Source organism: Centropristis striata, chromosome 19 (assembly GCF_030273125.1).
Source record: "Centropristis striata isolate RG_2023a ecotype Rhode Island chromosome 19, C.striata_1.0, whole genome shotgun sequence".
Taxonomy (NCBI): Eukaryota; Metazoa; Chordata; class Actinopteri; order Perciformes; family Serranidae; genus Centropristis; species Centropristis striata.
In genome coordinates this window covers 26,238,371-26,263,113 of record NC_081535.1, presented here as the reverse complement: position 1 = coordinate 26,263,113, position 24,743 = coordinate 26,238,371, and the positions used below count along the sequence as shown (strand labels likewise).

The window sequence follows — 24,743 nt, the reverse complement described above, 5'->3', positions numbered from 1 at the left end:
AAGTCTTGCAACTGTCTTCATTCTCAAGGCTGCTCTAATTGGTCCTCACAAAAATAGAAGTACTGCAAGGTTATGTTTAGAATGGCTCTGCTGAGGTTTTGTCTCCAATAATCAATAATCAACTAATTATTTAGCAAACTGCACTTAATTGGTTTTATAGCTATCTATCAAACAGGACACAAACAGTATTTTTTAATGGCAGCTACTCAGAAACCAAAACCATGACATGTGGAGTACCTCAAGGGAGCTGCCTTGGTCCTTTATTATTCAGTATTTTCACAAATGATTTACCGTATGTATTAGAGAAAGCTAACACAATTATGTATGCGGATGACGCAACCATTTATACATCAGCATCTACTAACAATGACTTAGAAATTATTATAGATAAGGAACTAGAAGGTGTGGCTGAATGGGTTAAAGTAAACAAGCTTTTCCTGAACATATCTAAAACTAACTGCATGATTGTAGGCTCAAATTATAATATTGATAGAAACCCTGTATTAAATATTAAAATTAATGATATCTCTATAGACCAGGTACATGAGACCAAATTGCTGGGAATGACAGTTGATAACAAATTATCATGGAAAAAACACATTAATAATATGATTGCAAAGATGGGCAGAGCGATATCAATTCTAAGAAGACATGCAACTTTTATGAATCCAAAAATCTTGAAAACAGCAATACAATCGATAATATTATCACATCTCGACTATTGCCCAGCAGTTTGGTCGAATGCCACTGGAGACATGTTAAATAAACTACAATGTATACAGAATAGAGCTGCCCGCACAATACTAAAGTGTGACTACAGGACAAATATTATCTCTATGCACAAGGAACTTAATTGGTTATTGGTCAAAGACAGACTATTGTACTCACTGCTAATTGTTATTAGAAATATATCTGTCCTAAAAGCACCTTTTATTTTGTTTAAAAACCTTGCTTTTAGTGCAGAGAGTCATAAATATATCACCAGACATGCAGCTGTAGGAAACTTTACATTACCTAAAGCAAGATCTAACGCCATCAAGCCCACATTTCTGTTTAGAGGTATGAAAGAATGGAATTCACTGCCTAAAAATATCAAACTCACCACTAACATAAAGCAATTCAAAATATTAATAAAACATTATTTATCAAAATAATAAAACATGGTATATTTATATATATGTAGTATATTTCTATAGATATATGATATGTGTTATTATAATGTATATGCTGTAGAAAGAAGGTGTATATACAACATATGTATTGGTATGTGTTAGTAGATTTTGTAATGATGTATACATATATGTAGAAATGTGTGTAATATGGATTAATATGTGAATAATTGTAATAATTTGTTTTGTTTTATTTTTTATTTTTTTTATGTTTTGTGTTTTTAACTGTATATTTGATACTGTTGGACCCCAGGAAGAATAGCTGTGGCTTTGCTGCAGCTAATGGGGATCTTAATAATAAACTAAAAAAAAATAAAAAATAAAAATAATTATTTAACCAACTATTGTATTTCTATATTAAGAAATTTGCATTTAGGATCCATTCATTCACATACTGGAAGTCGTTTTTGGATCAGTTTTGTTACAAGCTGACATTTTGACACTTCAGAATCAAAACACACCATGCAGACAGGAGGTCAAAGGTCACATCATATAACAGACAGACAGCAGCTGACAGCTCCTCAGACTGATCCATCTCTGAACCTTCACTTCTTAAACAAATTCATAATCTAGCAACACTATATTGCCCTACAAAGTCTAACTGCAATAACTACATTTTTGGTCGAAATTGAGTTATAACTAAAAATGAACTCCTCTATGTCTGTTTTATCTTGTGCCAAAGTTTTAGATTTACATTTTGCTTTATTTCAGAGAAATAATGATTAAAAAAACACAAAATCCAACTCAAAATTAAGCAGTAATTGCACTTACCATGGTCTGCTTTGGATATATATACTAATTTAAACATAAAAATAATAGAAATTACACGTTTATTTGATAGGGAAATTGTTATCTAGATAGTGATTAAGATAAAATTTAGATAAAATTATATTAAGACAAAATATGACATTACTTTATAATATTAATTATAAAATACACAAATATTTGAATAGAGTTGTTATACACCTTTAAATACACTGATAACAAAATCAGTTTGAAAATGTTTATTCACTGAAAACTAAATATAAAAGCTGAAAGAAGACAACAACATTGTAGTTACTGCACTCTGGTTTCTACATTAGTATTAGAACCTTTTACAGCAAAACCAGAGTGCCGTAACTACATTTTTGGGGTCAAAGGTCAAATAATTTGGCATGATTTTTTAGCATAAAAATGACATCATCAATACATGTAGAAATAAGTGTCATATCACTTACCTACCTATAATCCATTTGGCTGGCCAGTTTAAAAAATGTTAAAGAACTTTAAAGCAGTTTTTCTCAGTTTAACCCTTTGTGTAGTTACTGCAGTTAGACTTTGTAGGGCAGTGTACACTGTTGGAGTGTTTTATAAACAGTCACCATAAATAAGATGGTTTTGGTAACATAAACATGATTGGATAAGGCATAGGCAAAGTCATGTAATCAATTTACTAGTGTGGTTTCATTATATCAAATCACAACTGTCCATTAATTCTTCAGGAAAGCTGTGAATATGTTGTAAATTACTTGCTTGTCATAATTTTCTTGCATATTTTTCTACTCTGATCTGATAAAAACACACTATAATAACACTGTTAGTAAACTATAATAACATGCATAGATCTTTTAGCAGGGCATTCTTAATGCTGAAGAGTGAAGCCTGTTTTCTGGTAGTCAGAGATAAGATATGAGACATTATTACTTTCTGAAAACATGAACTTTGACCCTCTGAGTGACTGACTGATAGCGGCACACAGTAAAAACCAAAATCCAAGATCTAAAACGTCTCTTTAGTCATTTCTGGGAAACCACATAGATATGTACACAGTAGTATCATAAAACAGATCATTGTGTTTCTTATCTTGTGTTATTGTCTTCTTATCTCCAACTACAGATGTCCACTGAATCAAAACGGAAGAAGTTAGGTGATAAAAGACTCCATTGATTAATGTCCTTGACTGGTGGACAGCTGTCATCAAGTACAGAAAATCTGCTCAAGAATAGCACTTATTTTATATCTATACGCAATGTAGTTAAGCAACATGGTATAAGTAGTGTAATGTTAACAGAGGAATCCAACAGCAATGAATGGAATGTTTATTACTAAAGGTGTGAATCATCAGAGGCCCAACGATATGATTTTATCCCGATACTTGAGTCACGATATGATATTATTGGGATTTTAAGCATTTTGTGATACGATGAGTATTGTGATACAATATATTGCAATCGGGTCGGCTGAGTCAGTGATCTCTTTTAAATCTCTTCTTAAAACATACTTTTATCAGAGAACCTTTCCTGATTTTACCTGAACTTTACTTTACCTTGAAATGTCTTTTGATTGCAAAGAACTATGTCATTCTCTAACATTATTTTTATCTGTTGTTTTAGGTCTGTTTTTAACTTGTCTTTGTAAAGCACTTTGTAACATGAAAAGTGCTCTATAAATAAAAATGATTATTATAATTTTTATTATTGTGATTTAACTGTTTAACTGCATTTTGTGTCCACAAAATTAAATTCAATCAAGAATTGTTTTGTCAAATAAGAGAAAATTCTCAGTTCTGAATTGGGAGGCAGCCATGTATGTAAAGAGGAGACTTGTGGGAACCCAGAGAGTCTATTTTTTTCATTGAGAGAGCATGACATCAGAGGTCACATGACCGTTTTAAAAAAAATCACCATGAAACGTAAAAAAAAGAAAAAACATAAAAAGATTCCCGACATGATATCCTGACATACTTGGTGCCTATAGATTCCTTAGATCTTCTAGTTTCATATGATACCAGTATGTCTAGTATATTCCTAAAATTGAAGCCTCCGGAGCGGTGAAAATGGCGGGCCATCGGAACGCTAAATATCAATACTTGCCACACAAAAATATCACAATATTATGTTGTATCGATTTTTCTCCCACCTCTTATATTCAGTGTGGCAACTTCCAGGCCTTAAAAAGGAAAGCCAATGCGGATGAGCCTTAAACCTGCATTCTTTCTAATGGCCATCAGAGGGCACCTCCACTGGTTGAAAAAAGAAATTTGATTGTATAGAAGTTTATGAGAAACGACGCACTTCTCACTTGATTTATTACCTCAGAAAACATTTTCCTAATGAGTTTTTATGGTCTCACTTGATAGTGTCAAGTCTCTTTTTTAATGTAGCATCATTTAGAGTAAGATAGAATAAAAGCAGGGCACACTTTAGGGTGTGGCTGACATATGATTGAATAGTTGTTACCAAAGTTATATTGTAACATTTTGGAAACCTAAAAATGTCTTTGAGTGCTCGGCTGTACTTCAGGACACTCAAAGGAGTTGGCTGTTCATTTTTTGCATTTAGTACAATTCATTTTAAGCCTATTTTTTGCTCATCAAAATTACTATGCCAAGTATGACCACTTCTTTAATACGGTCTAGGTGTATAATGTACACATTCCTGTAACAGTCTATGAAGGGCGCAAGTAAAAAAATGTATGTCTACAAATCTTCTGTTATCTCCACTTTGGTGCCCACTACTGGCAGAATTCCTGTTATTACACCGTCATAGAAATAATACATTTTGCCTGCAGAAATGCTAAGAAAACACAGACATCAGGACAAGTTTGGTTGGACACTGAATATTCCTGATAGATTTCTCTTATATTCATGTTGGGCTGATGAGAAAACTATGGATATTTATTAGAGCTTTTAAATGCTGACCTGGCATGGTAGCCGTGGTGCCAGGCGCTGCTCATCGTTTCCATCCCTCTTTGATCTGACTGCTGCTGACCTTCAGCCAGTTTGGTCGAATGCCACGAGTGAGGACGAGACGCCTGCTCACTGCGTCTGTGGGGTTGAAACACAGAGAGAGTTAGTGTACGGACAATATTTGATTGGTATTTACAACATGTATGGTCAGGTCAGTCACCATAAAAAACACTGTGCCGTTTTTGTTACCCCATCACCTCATGCAGGCTGTCCTAATGAATGGTTCATATGTTCTAAGAAAATGATTGCACTGGAATTTGTAGGTATTTGGAGCAAGTGGAAGTTTTCACCAACAACATCCTCCAGTCAGCAAGATTACAGAAAAACTACTGGACCAATTCCAAAAAAAATTTTTTTTTTTTTTTAGATCAATTCCAAATGACAGAGCAGATCCACAAATGATATATTTATTTTTATATTAACATTGCAAGATACAGAATTTTGCTGCATTTATATAGATTTGCCACTTTATTCACATAAATCTGCTACTTTTATCTCATAGATTTGCCACTTTATTCTAAAAAATCTGCTACTTTTTTGTCATAAATTTGCCACTTTTTTCTCGTAGATTTGCCACTTTATTTCCCCTAAATCTGCTACTTTTATCTCATAGATTTGCCACTTTATTTTAAAAAATGTGCTACTTTTTTGTCATAAATTTGCCACATTCTTCTCGTAGATTTGCCACTTTATTCTCATAAATCTGCTACTTTTTTCTCATAGATTTACCACTTTTCTCTCATAAATCTGCTACTTTTTACTCATAGATTTGCCACTTTTTTCTTATAGATTTGCCACTTTATTCTCATAAATCTGCCACTTTTTCCCCATAGATTTGCCACTTTTTTCTCATAAATCTGCTACTTTTTTCTCATAGATTTGCCACTTTATTCTTGAAATATTACCCCCCACCCCCTTGTCCATATATTTTTTTTCATACTTGGCCCTTATACGCCATCGTACAACAGTCCTTCTAGTTCAGAAAAAAAAGGTCACTTTAAATTACAATAAACTACTCAACACATCTAAACAAATCCTGCATATTCTGTTATCTGTTTTAATGGTTTCTTGTGATGGTAGATAAGATCTATTTATCTCAAGCTCTAATTCTAGATATTAGACTCAGCGATTCAATAAAAAAAGACTCAAACGTAGAAGAAGAAAAAGATGTTGGTATGGTGAAACAATATGGAGGAGGAGAGACAGAAACAGAGAGCATGAATACAGATGACCACTGTTTCCCTTTTGCTCTGTTACTAATGATCATCAGGTTTCAGATACTGTAGATATCAGAGTCAGCAGCTGTCACCGCTTCCTCTGCACAAAGACGTTTCTATCTCCTTATCTCCACATGTTGATAGTGGGTTAGTTTCTGCTCTTTGCACTCTGAGGACACTGAGATTCTGTTTCAACAAAATAAGAAAACACTGGATTTTACAGGCTAAAATCCACCAGACAGCAAATAAATTCTGTTTACAAAGAAAATAAATGTGGTATTTTGTATTATAAGATGGGGTTAAGGCAGTCAGTCATGTCAGGATATTGACAGAGAAAAATTATTTAATAAAAGTTATTTAATAAATAATAAATAAAGGTAAAATGATATTTCCACTGTTTCACTTTAGCTTTAGCTACATATCAACCACGCAGATGTATTTAACCTTTGCAAGAAAGCTAATGAGTGTGTTTTGCAAGACTATTCCCTCAAAATAAACAAAGAAAGAATTAAGCACTTGTACTGTTGAACCTCAGAAAACACTTTCAGTTTGTTTGAGAGGGAGGCACTTTCAAGGTGGATGTCATGTAACACTCACACCAAAGTGAAGTCATAGTTTCTAATTTGAATCATGTTTGGCTTCTTTCATAATACACAGATCTTCTTTCACGGAAATAGACGTCTCAAACTGCTGCAGGGAATCATCTACCACTGAACAAAGTTTATTATTGAAGCTGGAACCTGCTGCGTCCTCCTCCTCCTACACACACACACACACACACACACACACACACAGCTGCATGGTCTCAACCATGGACTACTGGGTCTCATGTTGCCTAGCTCTGCCCCTTCCTTCCCGTACAAATGAAAAAAATATGCTCTTTAAAAAACAAAATCAATTATAAAACCTCTCTAAGACATACAGAAGTTTTAAAATGCCTAAAAATGCTGAAAATTACTTTTTAGTATAGTCTGTTGATACATATTAGAGGATAGTTTGTCCAGAAATCACAGAAAAACACCATATTATGGGATGTCCAAAACTTGGGGAAAAAAAATGAAAAAAAGGCAGATTATAGCATGTTAATTTTTGTCAAAAATGGTCCTGAAAATTACTTTATTATAGTCTGTTGTTACATATTAGTTGTATTGTTTTTATGGATATTTTAATTGGTTTTTTCCTGACTTGAAAACTTGGATTTTTTTCAAATGAAAGCTGTTGGTGCTGCAAAGGGAAGCAAGGCACTCAAGGCTGCGCATAGTAAACATCACATTCTTTGGCCTTTCCAAGGAAAAAGGAATAATCACACAGGCTATCAGTACCCGGCAATGATGAGACAGTCTCAATTTAATGCATCAATAAAAAGCTATGAAGACACGTAAAAAGTTAGAACTTTTAATGGACTCTGGATTACTTTTTTGACATTAACAAGCCAGGGGCTGGATTCACAAAATGATTCTTAAGATAAAACTTAAGAAAATTCTTAAGAAAAAACTAGGATGTTCTTAAGAATGTTCTTAAATGCTATGCACCATTTTTTTCTTAAGAATTGTCGTAGGTCTTCTTACTTCGGACGTTCTTAGATTTTTAACTTTAGATCACTTGCATGGTTTCTGTAACTTTGCCTACTTAAATAATATGTTCATAGTGATTAATTAAGTAGTATTAAATACAAAAAACTGCCTCCATGATTTACTAAGACTACATTGTAGTGTAATCTAGGAACAGGCCGACATGTCACACAGACTGAAAGGACATTTCAAGTCAACTGCCAGAATAAGATTTATGTGATACATTCACACAAAAAACCCTACTCTGACCAACTTCAATGATTAATATTTGTTAACACATTGTCTAGGGTTAAACTAAATCAAATAAATGTCATACAAATTAGTTAAAGTAAATAAGTATCAAGACTTGTCTTTTGAATGTAGCTGTTTTCAGACTGCTGAGGGCTTCTCTTAAAGTTGTGAAGAAATATGAGAAGAAATCTAAGAACTTTGTTTTCAAGAATCTCATTTGTTCTCAAGTTCTATCTTAGGAAAAAACTTAGGGAGAAAGTTAAGAAAATAACTGAAGAAAAGATTAGAATTTCTTCATGAATAGCAAATCTTCTTAAATTTTGTTTTAAGAAAGAAGAATGAATGCTTTGTGAATCCGGCCCCAGGTCTTTATTACTAGTTTGTCATTATCATTTATCATAGTTCACCGGGAAGCCTTCTTGTTTTCTCATCTACATCCATTACTTTTAGTTTGCTGTTGATGCTGTTAACCCTTGTCTGTCGTCTTAGGGGTCAAAAACGACCCACCATTGTGTTTAACAGCAGAGAAACCTCCTTAATGATCTATTTTCAGCTTGAAATTCAATGACTTTTCCTAGAATGACCTCAACATGAGAAAAAGTAAAACATTGCCTTTGTTCATATATGAAAGCTGTTCACCAACAGGGGACAAATCTTGTCTTAGGCAGCTATAAAATAATTTTCATACCACAAAAAACATAAAAAACATGCATGTGGGCACGTATCCATGCATGCTTATTAAAAACATATGTTTACACCTATGATGTACATTTAGCAATAAAAATAAACCCCTTTAGTAAAACAGTAGACCAATAATGACAGGTGTTATAAAGATGAGTGGTTTCCACTGATTAAATCCAGTTTTGTAATGTGTAAAGAGGGAAAACCTCGATATTCACAAAGTTTGTGATGAATGAAGCTCCTTTATTTAAGGGATTTAGTGAAGGTGGGTCATTTTTTTTTAACCCTTTGGACAAGTAGTTAAGACGACACAAGGGTTAATGTCCTCTCAACATGTTCTCCATGTATTAATTACATAACAACGCACACATTCACACAGCATTAACTCCATCAGTCAGGTCGTACTCTACTGCACTATGTTGTTCTCAAGTGGTGGAAGAAGTAATCAGAGCTCTTACTAAAGTAAAAGTACTAATACAACACTGTGAAATGACTCCACTACAGTAAAAGTCCTGCATTCAAAACTTACTGAAGTAAAAGTACAAAAGTATCAGCATCAAAATGTACTTAAAGTATAAAGCAAAAGTACTCGTTATGCAGAATTAACCCACTCAGATTTCTTTTATATTATTCTAACTATATTATTGGATTATTATTTTTGATGTGTTTATGTACGTAGTGTTCGATTCTCCTCAAGATAGGTCTCATTTTAACTACTTAATATACTGTTATGATGTTAATTAAAAAATGTCTAATCACTTTAAATTGATCATGTTTTTTATGTTAAATCTCAACCTGAAAAGTAACCAAAGCTGGGCAAAGTACTCATTATGAAAAATGGACCCACTCAGATTGTTTTATATATTCCAAATATATTATTGGATTAATATTATGATGCATTTATGTAAGCAGAATCTAATTGTATCCACATAGGGCTCATTTTAACTACTTAATATACTTTTATGAGGTTTAATTAAATAAAAAAACAAGTAAAATGACTTTAAATATATTTTTCATGTTAAATCTCGACCTGTCAAGTAACTAAAGCTGTCAGCCAAATGTAGTGGAGTAAAAAGTACAATATTTGCCTCTAAATGTATTGAAGTAGAAGTATAAAGTTCCATAAGGAAATATGGAAATACTCAAATAAAATGCAAATACCTCAAAGTTGTACTTAAGTACAGTACTTGTAAATGTACTTAGTTACATCCACCACAGTTGTTCTCACTTTCAACTTTTTTTTTTTTTTTTACATGCGTAGGCCTATTGAAAACAGTAGACTCTCTCAGAGTTTCATTAACCCTTTGGAGTCCATCTATTTATTGAAAATACACACGTTTTATTTACAGTAATAACTTTATTTATATATGATATGTAGACAAGCTGAGAAAGCCAGTTGAAAGTTCAATCATAGGAGCTTTCACAGTGTGCCATTTATGTTCCTAGACCATTTTTAAAATGTGAATTTTCTTTCTACAATGAAAACTATTACTATTTTTAATTTACATGCAAATAGACTGTTTTATAGTTTTATTGTTTATTATTATTTCTGCTGTTTTTGTGTGTATAAATGGTTAAAATAAAAAAAAATGGTACTTTTCCAAAGACACCTGTGTCTTTTGTTTGTATTTTGGTTTCCTGGTAGCTTTATACTTTGTTAATTACAAATAAAATGAAAAATCTGGCTGATAGCCAAGTTTGTGTGGAGAAAAAGTAGCCATAAATGTGATGTAAGGACAGACTGAAAGATGCTACAGAGACAGAAATAAATGCAGGAAGTTGACAAATTTGAACCAAAGTCTCCTGGACTTCAGAGCTTTAATGGTACCTTAACAACAATAAAAATAAAAGTTATAAAAAATAATGCCAAAGTAAAAGCCATTAGAAATAAGTGACTGAAGGCAACTTAAAAACAGAAACTGATTCTCTGCTACAGATTGTTGCTGAACTGATTGATTCCTTGTAGTTTGCTCATCTGATACCAGACACACAAGAAACTATTTCATTCGTTCATGGAGATATTATTACAAGGGGAAAAAACAACATGTATGCGTTCTTTGTCGTGATAATCTTTATGACATCATAGTCATTATATTGAACGTGTTATCTAACCAGTTATGTTATGATAACAGAGACGCTGAACAGCATGCCGGTTACACAAATCTTCCTCATCCTCGTCATATTTGACATGTTCTGCTGCTCTGTATTCATCCACAGAGATAAACAGGAAAAGATCGTATCTGAGTAAGTGGGAGACAGAGACATGAAAGCCTGCATGTCTGTGAACCCGAGGAACCTGGATAATGACGGGACGTGACTGGAATACCTCAACAAGTTATCATCGCTGTGACACGTGTACAGATATTCACCCTCTCTTTGAGCTCTCGGGGGACTGGCCTTATGCACTTTTGGATAATTAGTTTAAGTTTCAAATCACCCAAGAATAATTCTAAAACCTGGACCACACCCCGAAGAGGCAGATCCATAGATGCGAGATAGAGAGATAGAAGCAAGAATCAATATATATATATATATATATATATATATTAGATTTATAAGCACCTTTCTAACACTCAAGGATACTGTACAATAGTTTAAACAAGACAAAACGGAATGAAAACGAGACACAAACAAACAAACAAAGAGCGGTGCGGTTTCAGAAGATAATATAACAAAGGAAAAAAGAAGTGCAGTGCAATTAAACGGAGTAAGCTAATTGGAACAGATGAGTTTTCATTCTGGAAGAATTATTCTGATCTCTTGAGTAAAAGTACTAATACCACACTGTGAAATTACTCCACTACAAGTAAAAGTCCTGCATTCAAAACTTACTGAAGTAAAAGTACAAAAGTATCATCATCAAAATGTACTTAAAGTATCAAAAGTAAAAGTACTTGTTATGCAGAATGAACCCACTAAGATTGTTTTATATATATTCTAAATATGTTAAATTATTATTATTGATGCATTTATGTAAGCAGCATTTCAGTTTCCTCAAGATAGGGTAATAAAAAACAACAACATCTAATCACTTTAAATGTATCATGTTTTGTGTTGTAATATTAACTGTGTGTCTTGTGTCTGTTTTGCTTTAACTTGTTCTTTGTTTGTGCTGCTGCTCTGTCTTAGCTAGGACTCCCTTGAAAAAGAGATTTTTAATCCCAATGGGACCTTTCCTAGTTAAATAAAGGTTTAATTAAAGAAAAGAAGTCAAAAGTAGCTAAAGCTGTCAGCTAAATGTAGTGGAGTAAAAAGTACAATATATGCCTTTAAAATGTAGTGGAGTAGAAGTATAAAGTTACATAAAATGGAAATACTCAAGTAAAGTACCTCAAAATTGTACTTAAGAGTACTTGAGTAAATGTACTTAGTAACATTCCCCCACTGGTTATTACCAAGCTGACACAAGTTCAAGTAAAAATTTTTCTGATAGGTGTGGTTTTATTTTTGGTATTTGATTACATAAAACAGGGAGTGTGACTTCATGACGATGCCTCGGCACCAGTCAATGGCTGCCGCGCAGACTAATGTTACCAAATGATCTCACCAGATGCAAAATGGCAGCAGCAATATCTGGGATATTTTGGCATTACTTTTATACAGTGAAAGGAAGCAGAGACGTGTTGTCCATTATTTATACAGCGTATGGCCAAAACAGGATGCTCCAATGGAGAACATCCTCTCATTACCAATCGACAACCATCATGTTGGTCCAAATATCGACTTCATTCTCTACCACTGTAATGTACTTGATTCATTTTTCCTATTTAGGGTGATGGACTGCTGTACGGACTGCAGTGACACATTTTTCAAGGTTCAGCACCACCTTAGCCCTTCTTAGCCCTGCTTTTGGTATCCAATCACAGAACGGGGAGGCAAGAAGATGACGCGCACTATTGGACAGACGGAAGTTTGTAGTTTGCTGACGGATCCAACATGGCTGCAGCAGACGCCAAGCTCTCTTTGGATCTAGCTGTCGACAGTGTTCTAGATAGTTTAGAGCCAAAGTTATTTTAAAAGAAGAAACACATTTGGCTTTACACTCCTTTATCACCACCAAAAAGAAAGTTTTAGCCTTGCTTCCAACAGGATTTGGCAAAAGCCTAATCTACCAACTAGCCCTGTTAGTGGCTAAGCTAATGGGGTTTAGCGAGACCCCAGGCGTTGTGGTCTAATAACTGATACGATTGGCTAAGAGCTACGTACAGACGCTTATGATTTGTATTTGTATGATTCATTCGTATCGCACAATAAACGGCTCTGGACGATTGTAAACCAAGCCTCCTCTACAGAAAAATGAATGGTCTCCAGACTATATCTCATTTGTGACATAGTCTGGTGTTAGCCAGGCTAAGCTCCTAGGGATGTTTTTAAGAAATCTTGCTGCAATTGTTTTAATGCTTAAATTGTTTTTGAACATTGTAAGTAAGTACAGATGAGTTGACTCCTGATGACGCTGTGTGTTGGTTTTCCTCCTTTCCTCCCAAATGTTTTAAGTCACTAACAACCACTGGAACTCACAAATGACCAGCGGTGGAATGTAACCACGTACATTTACTCAAGTACAGTACTCAAGTACAATTTTAAGGTACTTTACTTGAGTATTTCCACATTTGTAACTTTATACTTCTACTTCACTACATATTAAGGGCAAATATTGTACTTCTTACTCCACTGCTTTCAGCTGACAGCTTTGGTTACTTTTCAGGTCGAAATTTAACATTAAAAAACATGATAAGTTTAAAGTAATTACGCATTTTTATAAATTAAACCACATAAAGTATATTAAGTAGTTAAAATGAGCCCCTACATTGACAGCAGTAAAACACTTCTTACATAAATGCACCAATAGTAATAATCTAATAATATATTTAGAATATATAAACAGTCTGAGTGGGTCCATTCTGCATAACGATATAAAACATTTACTTTTGATACTTTAAGTACATATTGGTGAAGATACTTTTATACTTTTACTTCAGTAAGTTTTGAATGCAGGACTTTTACTTGTAGTGGAGTAATTTAACAATGTGGTATTAGTACTTCTACTTATGTAAGGGATCTGAATACTTCTTCTAGCACTGCTAATGACCATACATTTCATGGACTTACATTTACAAGTCACCAAGGTCATCCGAGTCATAAATGTCACATCTGAGTCATAAATATTGTATATCAGAGTTCTACATTTCTCAAATTCAGTTTAAAGCTTTGAAAACGCAAATGTCACTGGTCACCAAGGAATATTCAGCATTTGTATTCAGCATTAATATTCATTTATTTGCCCTCTGTTCAGAAGTTTGTAAAAAACAACTAGAAAAATTAAATACAAAGTCCAGGTATGTGTGCAAATTCATGCCAAGTCATGATCAAACAACTGCAAACTGACAATCGCTGCAACCAATCATTTACATGCATCCAGGCATTTATGCATTTACATAAACACAACCTCCCAAACACTTGACCAAATTTCACTTGCGTCGGACAAAAACTGTGGCTGCCAAAGGGTGGGACATTTTTGTGGACCAACCAACTGAGCTATAGAGCTGCTGGTTGCAGATTAACCCTGTGGAGTCCACGAAAGCACCGGAGCATGACACCTCATGACGTTGCGACATAAAAACGAAGCAGCATGGAGCCCTGCTGTCAACTTCCCTCTAAAGTTTTGGCTTTTCCAGAAGTGTCCATGTCACATTTAGTACATCAACTCTTTTTCAGCAGAGTTTTTTGTGTGATTTTTGTGTGTTTTTAATGTGTTTTAATGTATTTTTTGTGTTTTTCTGTTGTTGTTTTTTGTCATTTTTTGTGTTTTTATGTGTTTTTTATGTATGTTTTTCGTCATTTTTGTATGTGTTTTTTGTATTTTTTTGTGTGTGGGTTTTTTTGTGTTCAAAATGTTGACCCAGTAAGTCAAAATGACAAAATAATAATCAGGTGAGGTTGTGTTGAAAAAAATAATACCAACATTTTTTAAGTCGTTTATACAGGCAGAATGAAAAATAGTCAAAACCCATCAAAATAGCCCCAAACTCCGGGGGCGTTCCCGGTGGCACACCTGGTAGAGCGCGTACCATGGAGGCACTGTCCTCGTGAGCGGGCGGCCCGGGTTCGAATCCGGCTCGGAGCCCTTTCCCGCATGTCTTCCCCTCTGTCTCCCCCTTCACTCTGTCTCTTTCAATAAAGCTCAAAAATGGCCAAAAAATATCTTAAAAAAAAAAAAAAAATAGCCCCAAACTCCAAAGGGTTAATAAAGTGGGTTAAAGTGAAACAAATTGTCAGAATATGCTGAAGTTGTGCTAACAAAATACCAAATACAAAACATGGGTATAATAAATATTATGTGGTATATCAGACCCCAGAGGGTTAAAACTAGGACTCTTCTTTCTGTTTACTTAATCATGCTCCAGACAATTTCTGGGGCATGGACACCAAATCTTTGTTGATTAATCTTTTGTTTTTGGCTAAAAAATGTATCTTGCTGTGGTGGTCAACTCCCCAGATCCCTCCAGTCGACATGTGAATATCACAGATTTCTGCTCTTATTCCTCTCAACAAGTTGACTCATTACCTTAATCACCAATCGGACAAGTTCTGGAGGATCTGGGAACCACTGCATTCCTTTTTACAGAAGCTATAACTCTTCATTTGTCCCTGGAAGATGAGGACTGTCTGCTCTTTCATTTATTTTATGTATGTACTCTTCGTTTACCTGTCTCCTGTTGTCTTTTTATTTACTTACTTATCTTATGTATAAATAGAAATATATAGCCCAACACTCACTGTTAGTTTGGGGTGGGACTTCTTTTTTTCCTAACGTTTGTGCTTATAAAAATGAAAAAAACTATAAAAAGAGTATTTATATAAAAAAAAACTAGGACTCAAATGAGACGTCACTACAGATGTCCAACAACATTTATCACTAACTCCCTTATTCCAGTTTATTACTCATCCTCTTCATGCACTTTCTTGACCCAAACACACCTAAATCAGACCTCCAAATGTTCTAAACATCACCTGTAGTTTCTGACTGATAATCCAAACATGTGACCCGTGTTACCTGGAGGTGAACCTGAGGACTTTGGAGATGATTCCGCTTGCCAGGCCATTGACGCTGGCCTCTGACGGGGAGCGGCACAGCGCCCCGTCCGACCGGCCCAGCTCCACTTTCTTCTGCTTCTTGCGGAGCTTCCTGCGGTAGAACGCTTCCAGCAGCTCCATGGCTCCAACTCAAAGTCCACTTTATTGTAGTTTCTACTCTAATGCTTTCTCCTTCTTGTCTAAGTGAGTCCCTCGTCTCTTAGAAAATCCCACAAAATTCCATTTCCACTACTTTTTCTCTGGGCTATTTGTTTGGTGTTTGGAATTCTGAAACTAAAAGGCCTATTTTCTCATTTCCACTAACCTGTACTCAACTGTCCCCTTACATGCTCTCCTGTGTACAAGGAGTCCCAAGTCCAGGATCAAAAGAAGTACCAAAAGTACTCAAGAAATTTACTCTGTTGCATTCTCCACTTTCCTCCTTCACATGTCTTTGTTTGCCATATCTTTTCTTAACTTTTTTTTAACCTTAAAACCTTTGTTCTTCTACCTGTATCTACTCTACTTTTACTCAAACCTAACACAAACCAAAACCATCTTTCTGAGCCAACTGGTCTCTAATGCTACAGTCCACTATCTGCTGTGTTTCCTTGGAAAAAGTTCAAACCCAGACCGACGAAACCACCCTATTCCTGAACTTTCTAGCTTCATCTACTCCTCTTTTTTTCGTCAAAACTTCACCAAGAAAGCTCGCCACTACTGATCCTGCCCCTAGCCCTACAACCGATTTGTCTCTTTGCTCCCGTCTGGGGCTGGTCAGTTGGGTTGAATCTGCATTGCGTCGATCCCCCGTCCCCAAGCTCGTTAACCAAATGAAGCAATTATGCGTCATTAGGCCGTATGATAAAAGCATGAAGTAAACATCCTTAGCCCGGCTTGGTCTGGATGGTAGCTTGTTTGGTGTGTGAGCGATAGACACCGAGAGAGTCTGAATAGAGAGAGAGAAAGAGGAGGGAGGAGAGAAAAGAGGGAGGTAGTGCACAAGATAGTGAGAAAAAACGAGTAGCAAGAAAAGGGAAGGAGGATGGAGGGAGGGAGATAAGAGTTGTTAGGGAGGAGATACCGAGGAATGAAGCAGCTGGAAGAGAGGAATTGGTGAAAGAGATAAAGGAGGATAAGAGAAATGGAACTCAACAATATAAGATAGATAATAACTTAAGGAAGGGATGAGAGGTAACGAGGAAGCTATAACAAGTGCAAAGGTGAGAGAGGAGAGAAGGAGTAGCAGGAGGAGGAGGATGGAGGAGGACACGTAAACAAGCAGGGACAGAAATTTGCTAAAACAGTGAATAATTGAGCTGACTTTGAAGCCGTGGGGAGAAAGACGTCTCATGATGCAGCATGTGCTTCTACAGTGAACAATGAACCGACTATTATTGACTGTCAGCTTATCACTGGAGTCCAAACACAAGGGCAGACGTATTGACAAAAGGACAAAATGACTACTTTCTAAAAACAAATACATTACGAAATACCCACATGGTTCTCCTCTCGCTTTCTCTCTCCATTTTGTTGACAAATGTAGATATTTAAAGGTAAATATATACACAACTGCCATGACATTTGCTACAGATATTTATGGTCTTATAGTGTCATCATGAGGTCAGAATTTCAATTTGTGCGTCACTTGTTTATGACTAAATACAAAAGCCATGTCATGTCTCAGCTGTCCTTGTATGTGCTAATTAGCTAATGTTAACATCCAAACAAGCTCAACAAAGACACTTTACTTGGAAAATAGTATCTGATATATGGTCAGCATGTTAACCCTTTGATGACCCCTTCTAATGCACAACATGGGTCAAAAATGACCCTCATTCATTTCCTATGTTATTTCATGCTGGCTGTGTGTTTCTGTGCTCTATCTTTTGATATCAACTTATTTTATGATTGAATATTCCAAGTATTCTTTAAATATCTTAACAACAGATCATTATTTCCATTTTGCCTCTCATACTTTATGAAGAAAAAAAGTTTTGTATTAGTATTAGTTTTGTATTGTACATAGCTAACTACTTGGCTAAGTAGCTTGCTAAGCTAACTACTGCCAAGAAGCTAGCTAAGTAGTTAGCTTAGCAAGCTACTTAGCTAAAAATGGATATGGTCATTAAATACCCATGTTGTGCATTAGAAGGGTAGTGACACAAAAAGGGATTTTATTCAAAAATGAATAAAGGAAAACATAAAATTAGGATGTATGATGATCGAAAACCTTTATTGCAAAGATATAGAACATAAAAACTCTATTGGGTCACTTTAGACCCATGTTGTGCATCAGAGTTACCATAGTCATAATACACACATTAGCTATGGTGACGGCATGGTTACTCTAGAGACTATTTCCACAATGAAAATAAGTGGAAAAATTACAGTGTGTTGTTAGAATTCAGTTCCTGATTTTTAAAATGAAAGATACATAAAAAATACATCTAAATCCGGTGCCAAGATGACCATTGTCCATCAAAAGTGCCTTCCAACAACCAGATGGGACACAAGATAATGTTCTTTACCAGGCAGCTCACATTGTGTATGGTGTTAACTGACTTTACATTTATTTATTACAAGTTATCCCACATTCTGATTAGTTGTATGGACATCGGTGACCTCAAAAGATTCCAGCAAAGGTCCACATAACTTTAGCTGCTGCCCCAATCCCCAGAGGCCCCACGATAAGATTTTATAAAAAAGACGAACTTTGCAGCATGATTTCCACAACTTCCCGACACGACGCACATGGTGCCTATAGGTTCCTTAGATCTTCTAGTTTCATATGATACCAGTATATTCCTAAAAGTGAGCCCACTACAGCTGCCGGAACGCTAAATATCTATACTTGCCCGCCATGAATCGATATAATATTGCCATGCAAAATATCTTGATACTATGCTGTATACATTTTCCCCCCCATCTCTACTGCCCAGTATGTTGTTACCCCATCAGGCACCCCTTAAGGACTACTCGAACCTCATCAACAACCTTTAGATCTTCTTTAAAGAACTTAAAGGACCAATAGAACAGATGGGACCTCCTAAATATTATACCTCCTTATATTAACCTTTTCCAGGACTCATGGAACCAACCAAACAACCGTTTCAGACTCCTTAAGCACAATTATTATCTTATCTAGGACCACTTGGGATTTCATAGACTGGTAACTTCTAAGGGATCTCTGGAATGTCCTTGTGCTAAAACGGGTACCCATGACAATTTATGGCAATCCAATGGCCGGATTCCTGGGAGTCGTGTCATGGGAGTGTGATCAGATGTAACTGAGATCACAGAGAGCAATGTGATGATGGAGGGATGAGGAAACCCTCTTCCTTTGTAATGAATCAGGTGTCGAGGCCGCCTGAATGCTGCAGAGCTGTGCAGTCCCAGTCATCAGAGCAGACACACAAACATACGTGTGTGTGTGTGTGTGTGTGTGTGTGTGTGTGTTTGTGTGTGTGTATTCTGTTCAGGTTGATGAAATGGGAACACACCCTCAGTAATTACAGATAATAACCTGCCGTCCTCCTCCTGCTGTTCTCTAACCCAGGACTCCGTATATGTGAATGGGTGTGTTGTGGGAATTTCTTCACAGACTTGGAAACCAGACCTCTGGAGTCCATGACTGTTTGTGTAACAACTAATTTAAATTAATTAATGATTGGTTTTAACGGTACCTAAAATATAACTCTAAACTAACAAAAGATAAATCTAAACTAACATTACACTTAGAGACAATGCACTTAGTCTTCTAAATGTGTTACTTAATATGTTATTATCATCATATATTATTATAAAAGGTTATTTTCAATCTGTTAGTGAAAGCATGAGCCGTGTGAAAAATAAAAACTGAGCTGAAATAAGTGTTTTAACAATGAACCATTAAGAAAATGTTCCTATTGACACAGTCTGTCTCTAACTATCTTTATTGCCCTGTGTGTGTGTGTGTGTGTGCGTGTATGTGTGTGTGTGTGTGTGTGTGTGTGTGTGTGCGTGCAGGGTGTGTCCCTCTGAACAGAGACCTTATCTGTTGCCGTGGGAAACTGTTCCTCCAGCTCAGAATAATAATCTCTTTGATCTACTTGGAAACCAAAATTGGACAGAGAGAGGTGGGTGAAAGTGGATATGGGGACACTTTTAAACTGTGTGTGTCCAAACATGTTGCTAAACTGATGTCAACAGCTTTTACGTGTGAGTTTGGGGGTATGTATATGTATGTATACACTGCAAAAAGAAATGTGTTAAAAATGACACATGTTGTGCAGAATTTTAACACATGTAGTGAGTGTGCTTAGGGACTACACATGTTGTGTCAACACACAATATATGTGTGAGCCGTTTTAACACACAAATTGTGTCATTTTAACTCATTATATGTTGATGATGTGTAACTGAAAATGACCAAAAACTACTACTTAATGTGTTAACCACGTTCACGTCCGAATCCATTGGATGACAAAAAAATGGCCGTTAAACTTTTCAACTTGATATATTCACAGGCCTATATATTCATTTAAGATATAAATATTATTTTTATTATTTTAAAGACTATTTCATGTACTATCATATACATTTTTATCAAGTTTTTTTGTTATTAAACACAAACTATTCTCGCCCAGTAGGATGACACATGTATTGTTTCAATCTATCCAGAGGCATGGGGAAAAAAGAAAAGAAAAATAACACATCGTGTGCTAAAATCAACGTGTGTCAAAATTATATCAACACAACCATGTGTGTTGTTTTTTGACACATCTCTTTTTTCTGTGTATACTATGAGGGCAATATGTAGTATTGATACTACTTCTGCTGCTAATACTCACTTTGATTTGTTGAGGTTGTGGCCCCTTTAAAAATTCTACTTACTGAAGCAAGCTAGTTGGCTTAAATAAACATGCTGTTGGTTGTCTGAAGTTGGCTATGAAGGGTGGTTTTGACTGTGTGAATGCAGGCAAAGACCCTCATTATAGAGCTCAACATTGAGGTTTCCGGAAGTGAAAATCACATTCATATTGCTCATCAGGATTTGTCTATTAGCGATTGAAGGTAGTCTTACTCTGTAAAAAATGTCAGTAGAGTTTACGGTGAAAAACTGCAAAACCACAACAGTAAAAGACCGTAAAATGATAAATGGGTTAATTCAGTTTCAGGAACAATGAAACACTGTAAATGTCTATGTAATGTTATCTTTTGAAAAAAATACTTTTTCTCACTGTTAAATCTACTAAACACCATATCTCTAACAAAAATATACTGTAATATTTACATTACATTTACATTTAGTCATTTAGCAGACACTTTTATCCAAAGCGACTTACAGGAAGATTATTTATTGGTAAAATCTTTAATTTATGCTGCATTTATAAAGTATTTTCTTGTCAGTTATGTGGCAGAACAGCGTTTCTTTTGACGGATTTTAAAAAAAATTATACAGTAAAAAATTGAATAAAATGGCAATCTTAAACGTGAAATCAACAGCTCCAATATCATTTTACCGTAAAGTTCTAGCAACCACAGCTGCTATGAGGTATAAGATTGTGAAACAATTGTATAAACTCACCGACCTGTTTGTTCCTGTAGAAGCCACAAATCCATATGAAATAAATCTTGTTTTAAGAAAAGTACTACACTACCACAATCATCACATCTTCGACATCTTCGAATGGCTGAAAAGAACTACAAAGGTTGTATAAATCATTATCTTGTTCCTTAAACATTTCTATATTCAAACTGTTAGCATAAGGGCCCTCTGAATCATAAATGGAGTACATGAAGTTGAAATTCACTTCCAGAACAGGAGCCAATCAAAAAGCGGGTGGTCACTGTTGAGCTCTATTGAGAGGGGGCCCAGATGATGACCCTGAGGGCCAGTCTGCACTGTAATATTCACACTCATCACACCATATCGCAAAATGCTTGAAATCCCAATAATATCGTATCGTGACTCTGTTTAAAATCATATCGTGGGGCTGATACGCTGATTCACATCTCTAATCATCTGTGACATCCAAAAAAATCAAGATACTCAAAAGTGATCATGCCCACTGGCTTACAGGTGTAAGTTTATACTTTATAACAGGACAATTTCTTATCAATCCAGTTAACATTTTAAAAACAGACCTAAACCAGGGCTCATGTGGCCTATATTAAAGACCACAGTGTAGTCCTGTAGTCCACAAATTAAAAAAAAATACGGAATGAGATACTGCTGTGATTGCCCAAATTGAAATACAGGTCTATTAATATGATACTGAACTGTTTCTCTTTTAACTATGTGTGTGTGTGTGTGTGTGTGTGTGTGTGTGTGTGTGCATATTTGAATTGCACGTGTATGTGTAATGTGCAATTTGGTGATGATGTGGTTTTACAAAAATGTGGTGATTCAACTAGAAAAACATTTGAGGAGACGGAGGAGGGAAGGAAAGAAGAGAGGAGAAGAGAGGAGAGGAAAAGGGACAGATAGGGATGAAAGAGAAGGAAAGGAAAGGAAAGGACAGAAGGAGTCAGAGAAAGAGAATGTGTGTTTATAACTCAGTCTGTCTGTCCTCTCCGTATTAACACCCAGCCTCATGGGGCTCTGATGGCCCGCTTCCTGTTTTCGGACCAATAAGAGACAAGCACTGCCCCCCCTCTAGCCCCCCTCTCTCCTCGGTGGTATCTGATAACCACCCATGGCCCAGGGGATTGTGGGAGAATAGAGTCCTGCTGTTTATCTGACTCGATGAGACCAACAGTAGAGTAAATTTTAATGACTTTGTTGTTAACCCTTATGTACGACGGCGTATTAGGGCCAAGTAGGAAAAAAAATGGACCCGGGGGAGGGGGGTAATATTTCTTTCTTTTAAAATTTATTTTTTTATTTTTTTATTTAACCTTTATTTAACCAGGAAGTCCCATTGAGATTCAGAATCTCTTTTTCAAGAGAGACCTGGCCAAAATAGCAGCAAAACTCAACCCAAGTGTCAAAAAATTAACATTTACAATAAAACAAGTGCAATATAACACAACATTAAAACATAATGAGCCTTATTAAGAAAAACAAGCACATGTCTCTGCCACCACAGTCTTGATGGTAGCTTTAAATTCATTGATTGATATCAGACGTTCCAGTTTTAGCTTTTCTGTAGATTGTTCCATTCCCAGGGTGCTGAGTAAGAGAATGCAGTTTTACCTGGTTCAGTTGAAACACGGGGGATATTTAAGAGTAACCACTAAGAGGAGTGAAGCTGATGGTCCCAGAGCTAACAGAGAGGAGGTTACACAGGTACACAGGAAGTTTTACAAGTATAAAGGTAAACCAGTGCTGTTGTCTATAGATTTGGAGTGATGTCCAACCAACTAGACCAGGGGTCTCAAACTCAAATTACCTGGGGGCTGCTGGAGGTAGTATCAAAATGACCAAAAAAAGACACTAAATTACTAAAAAAAGACACAAAATTACCAAAAAAGACACAAAATTACTAAAAAAAGACACAAAATGACTGAAAAAACTCTAAATTACTTAAAAACGACACAAAATGACCCAAAAAAGACACAGAATTACTAAAAAAGACACACAATTATTAGAAAAAGACACAAAATTATTAGAAAAAGACACAAAATTACCAAAAAAGACACAACATTACAAAAAAAAGACACAAAATTACAAAAAAAGACACAAAATTACAAAAAAAACCCCCACAAAATTATTTTAAAAAGACACAAAATTACCAAAAAAGGACACAAAATTACACTACATAACATTTCCACTTCTTGCGGTAACAACAACACGGCAGATAATAAACGCTCCGGTAGCAGCTGCCTTTCTTTTTGTTAACGTCGTCATAGAAACAAGTGAAACAAAGCTCCAGCTTGTGCAGTAAAGGGACCTTCCACGCACAACACGGTAAAGTGCCATTCATATAAAATTTACATTAAACTTTCATTTCAAGGTGAGGGCCACAAAATATCGTCACGAGGGCCGCAATTGGCCCGCGGGCCGCGAGTTTGAGACCCATGAACTAGATCATAAAGAATGCGTTAAATGCAAGAAGGTGATGAGTGAGGGACTTAGAATTTGTAATGAACCGTAGTGACGCATTGGTTCACTGAGTCAACGCGGCCCTAGATGGAGGATGATGAATGCATGTATAAAGTATCATCATAATCAATTACAGATAAAAAAAAGTGGCTTCAACAAGTTTCTTCTTAGCACTGTAAGTAAAACAGGATTTGTTTCAGAAATAAAACCAAAGCTTTCGTTTAAGCTTCTTGACTAAATCAGTGATGTGGACATCAAAGGAAAGCTTGTCATCTATCCACATGCCCAGGTATTGGTATGAGGACACTCTCTCAATGGATTTGCATTTTTTCTCAATGTGGTGATGTAGTACTTTGCTGTACTTAGTAGTATTTTTTTCTCATAAATCTGCTACTTTTTTCTAGTAGATTTGCCACTTTTAACATCATAAATTTGCTTTTATCTTGAAAATTATTACCCCTTTCCTGGGTCTGTATTTTTTTTTTTTCATACTTGGCCCTAATATGCCGTCATACTTATGGCCTCTTCAGGCATTTTTGTCCATTTTTCTCTTTTTTTCTTAAATTTCATTTGTGGATCATTTTGGCTGTGTTACAGATTGCTTCATCAAATTTTGCAGGAACTTTAGTTTTTTTAGTCAATTTTTTTAAATCAATTGTTTTGAACCCTTGCATGTCGTTTATACTCTATCTGTGCATTTACTATCCTCTTGTGACCGGTGTATACAAAAATGTCCACACACACAAAAACTGCTATTAAATCAACATATATCAATATTTTTTTCTGCTTTTTTCATAAATCTCTTTAACAACTTCAGACTTGTTCAAAACTACCAAACAGTCAATCATTTTCAGAAGTTTAACAATTTATATGCCAGTTTACATATTTGAATTTTTCCCAAAAAAACACAAACAAAAGGTGTGCACTCCAAAAAAGGTGTGTCTAAGAACAAGATAAAAACACTAAATCTGAGGGAAATGATGTTGCTGCATGGACAGATGATTTCACTTGACAAGATTTCTTAAATTAAGATTGTTAAAT

General features: G+C 35.5%; 1 protein-coding gene across 1 annotated transcript in view; it reads right to left on the bottom strand.

The window, feature by feature from the left end:
* Positions 1 to 24,743, bottom strand: part of shroom3 (shroom family member 3) — a 98,328-nt gene that overhangs the window by 33,553 nt on the left and 40,032 nt on the right. The window contains exon 4 of the mRNA XM_059357671.1: positions 4,849 to 4,974. Coding sequence (XP_059213654.1) covers positions 4,849 to 4,974 — 126 coding nt within the window. The remainder of the gene's footprint in view (positions 1 to 4,848; positions 4,975 to 24,743) is intronic.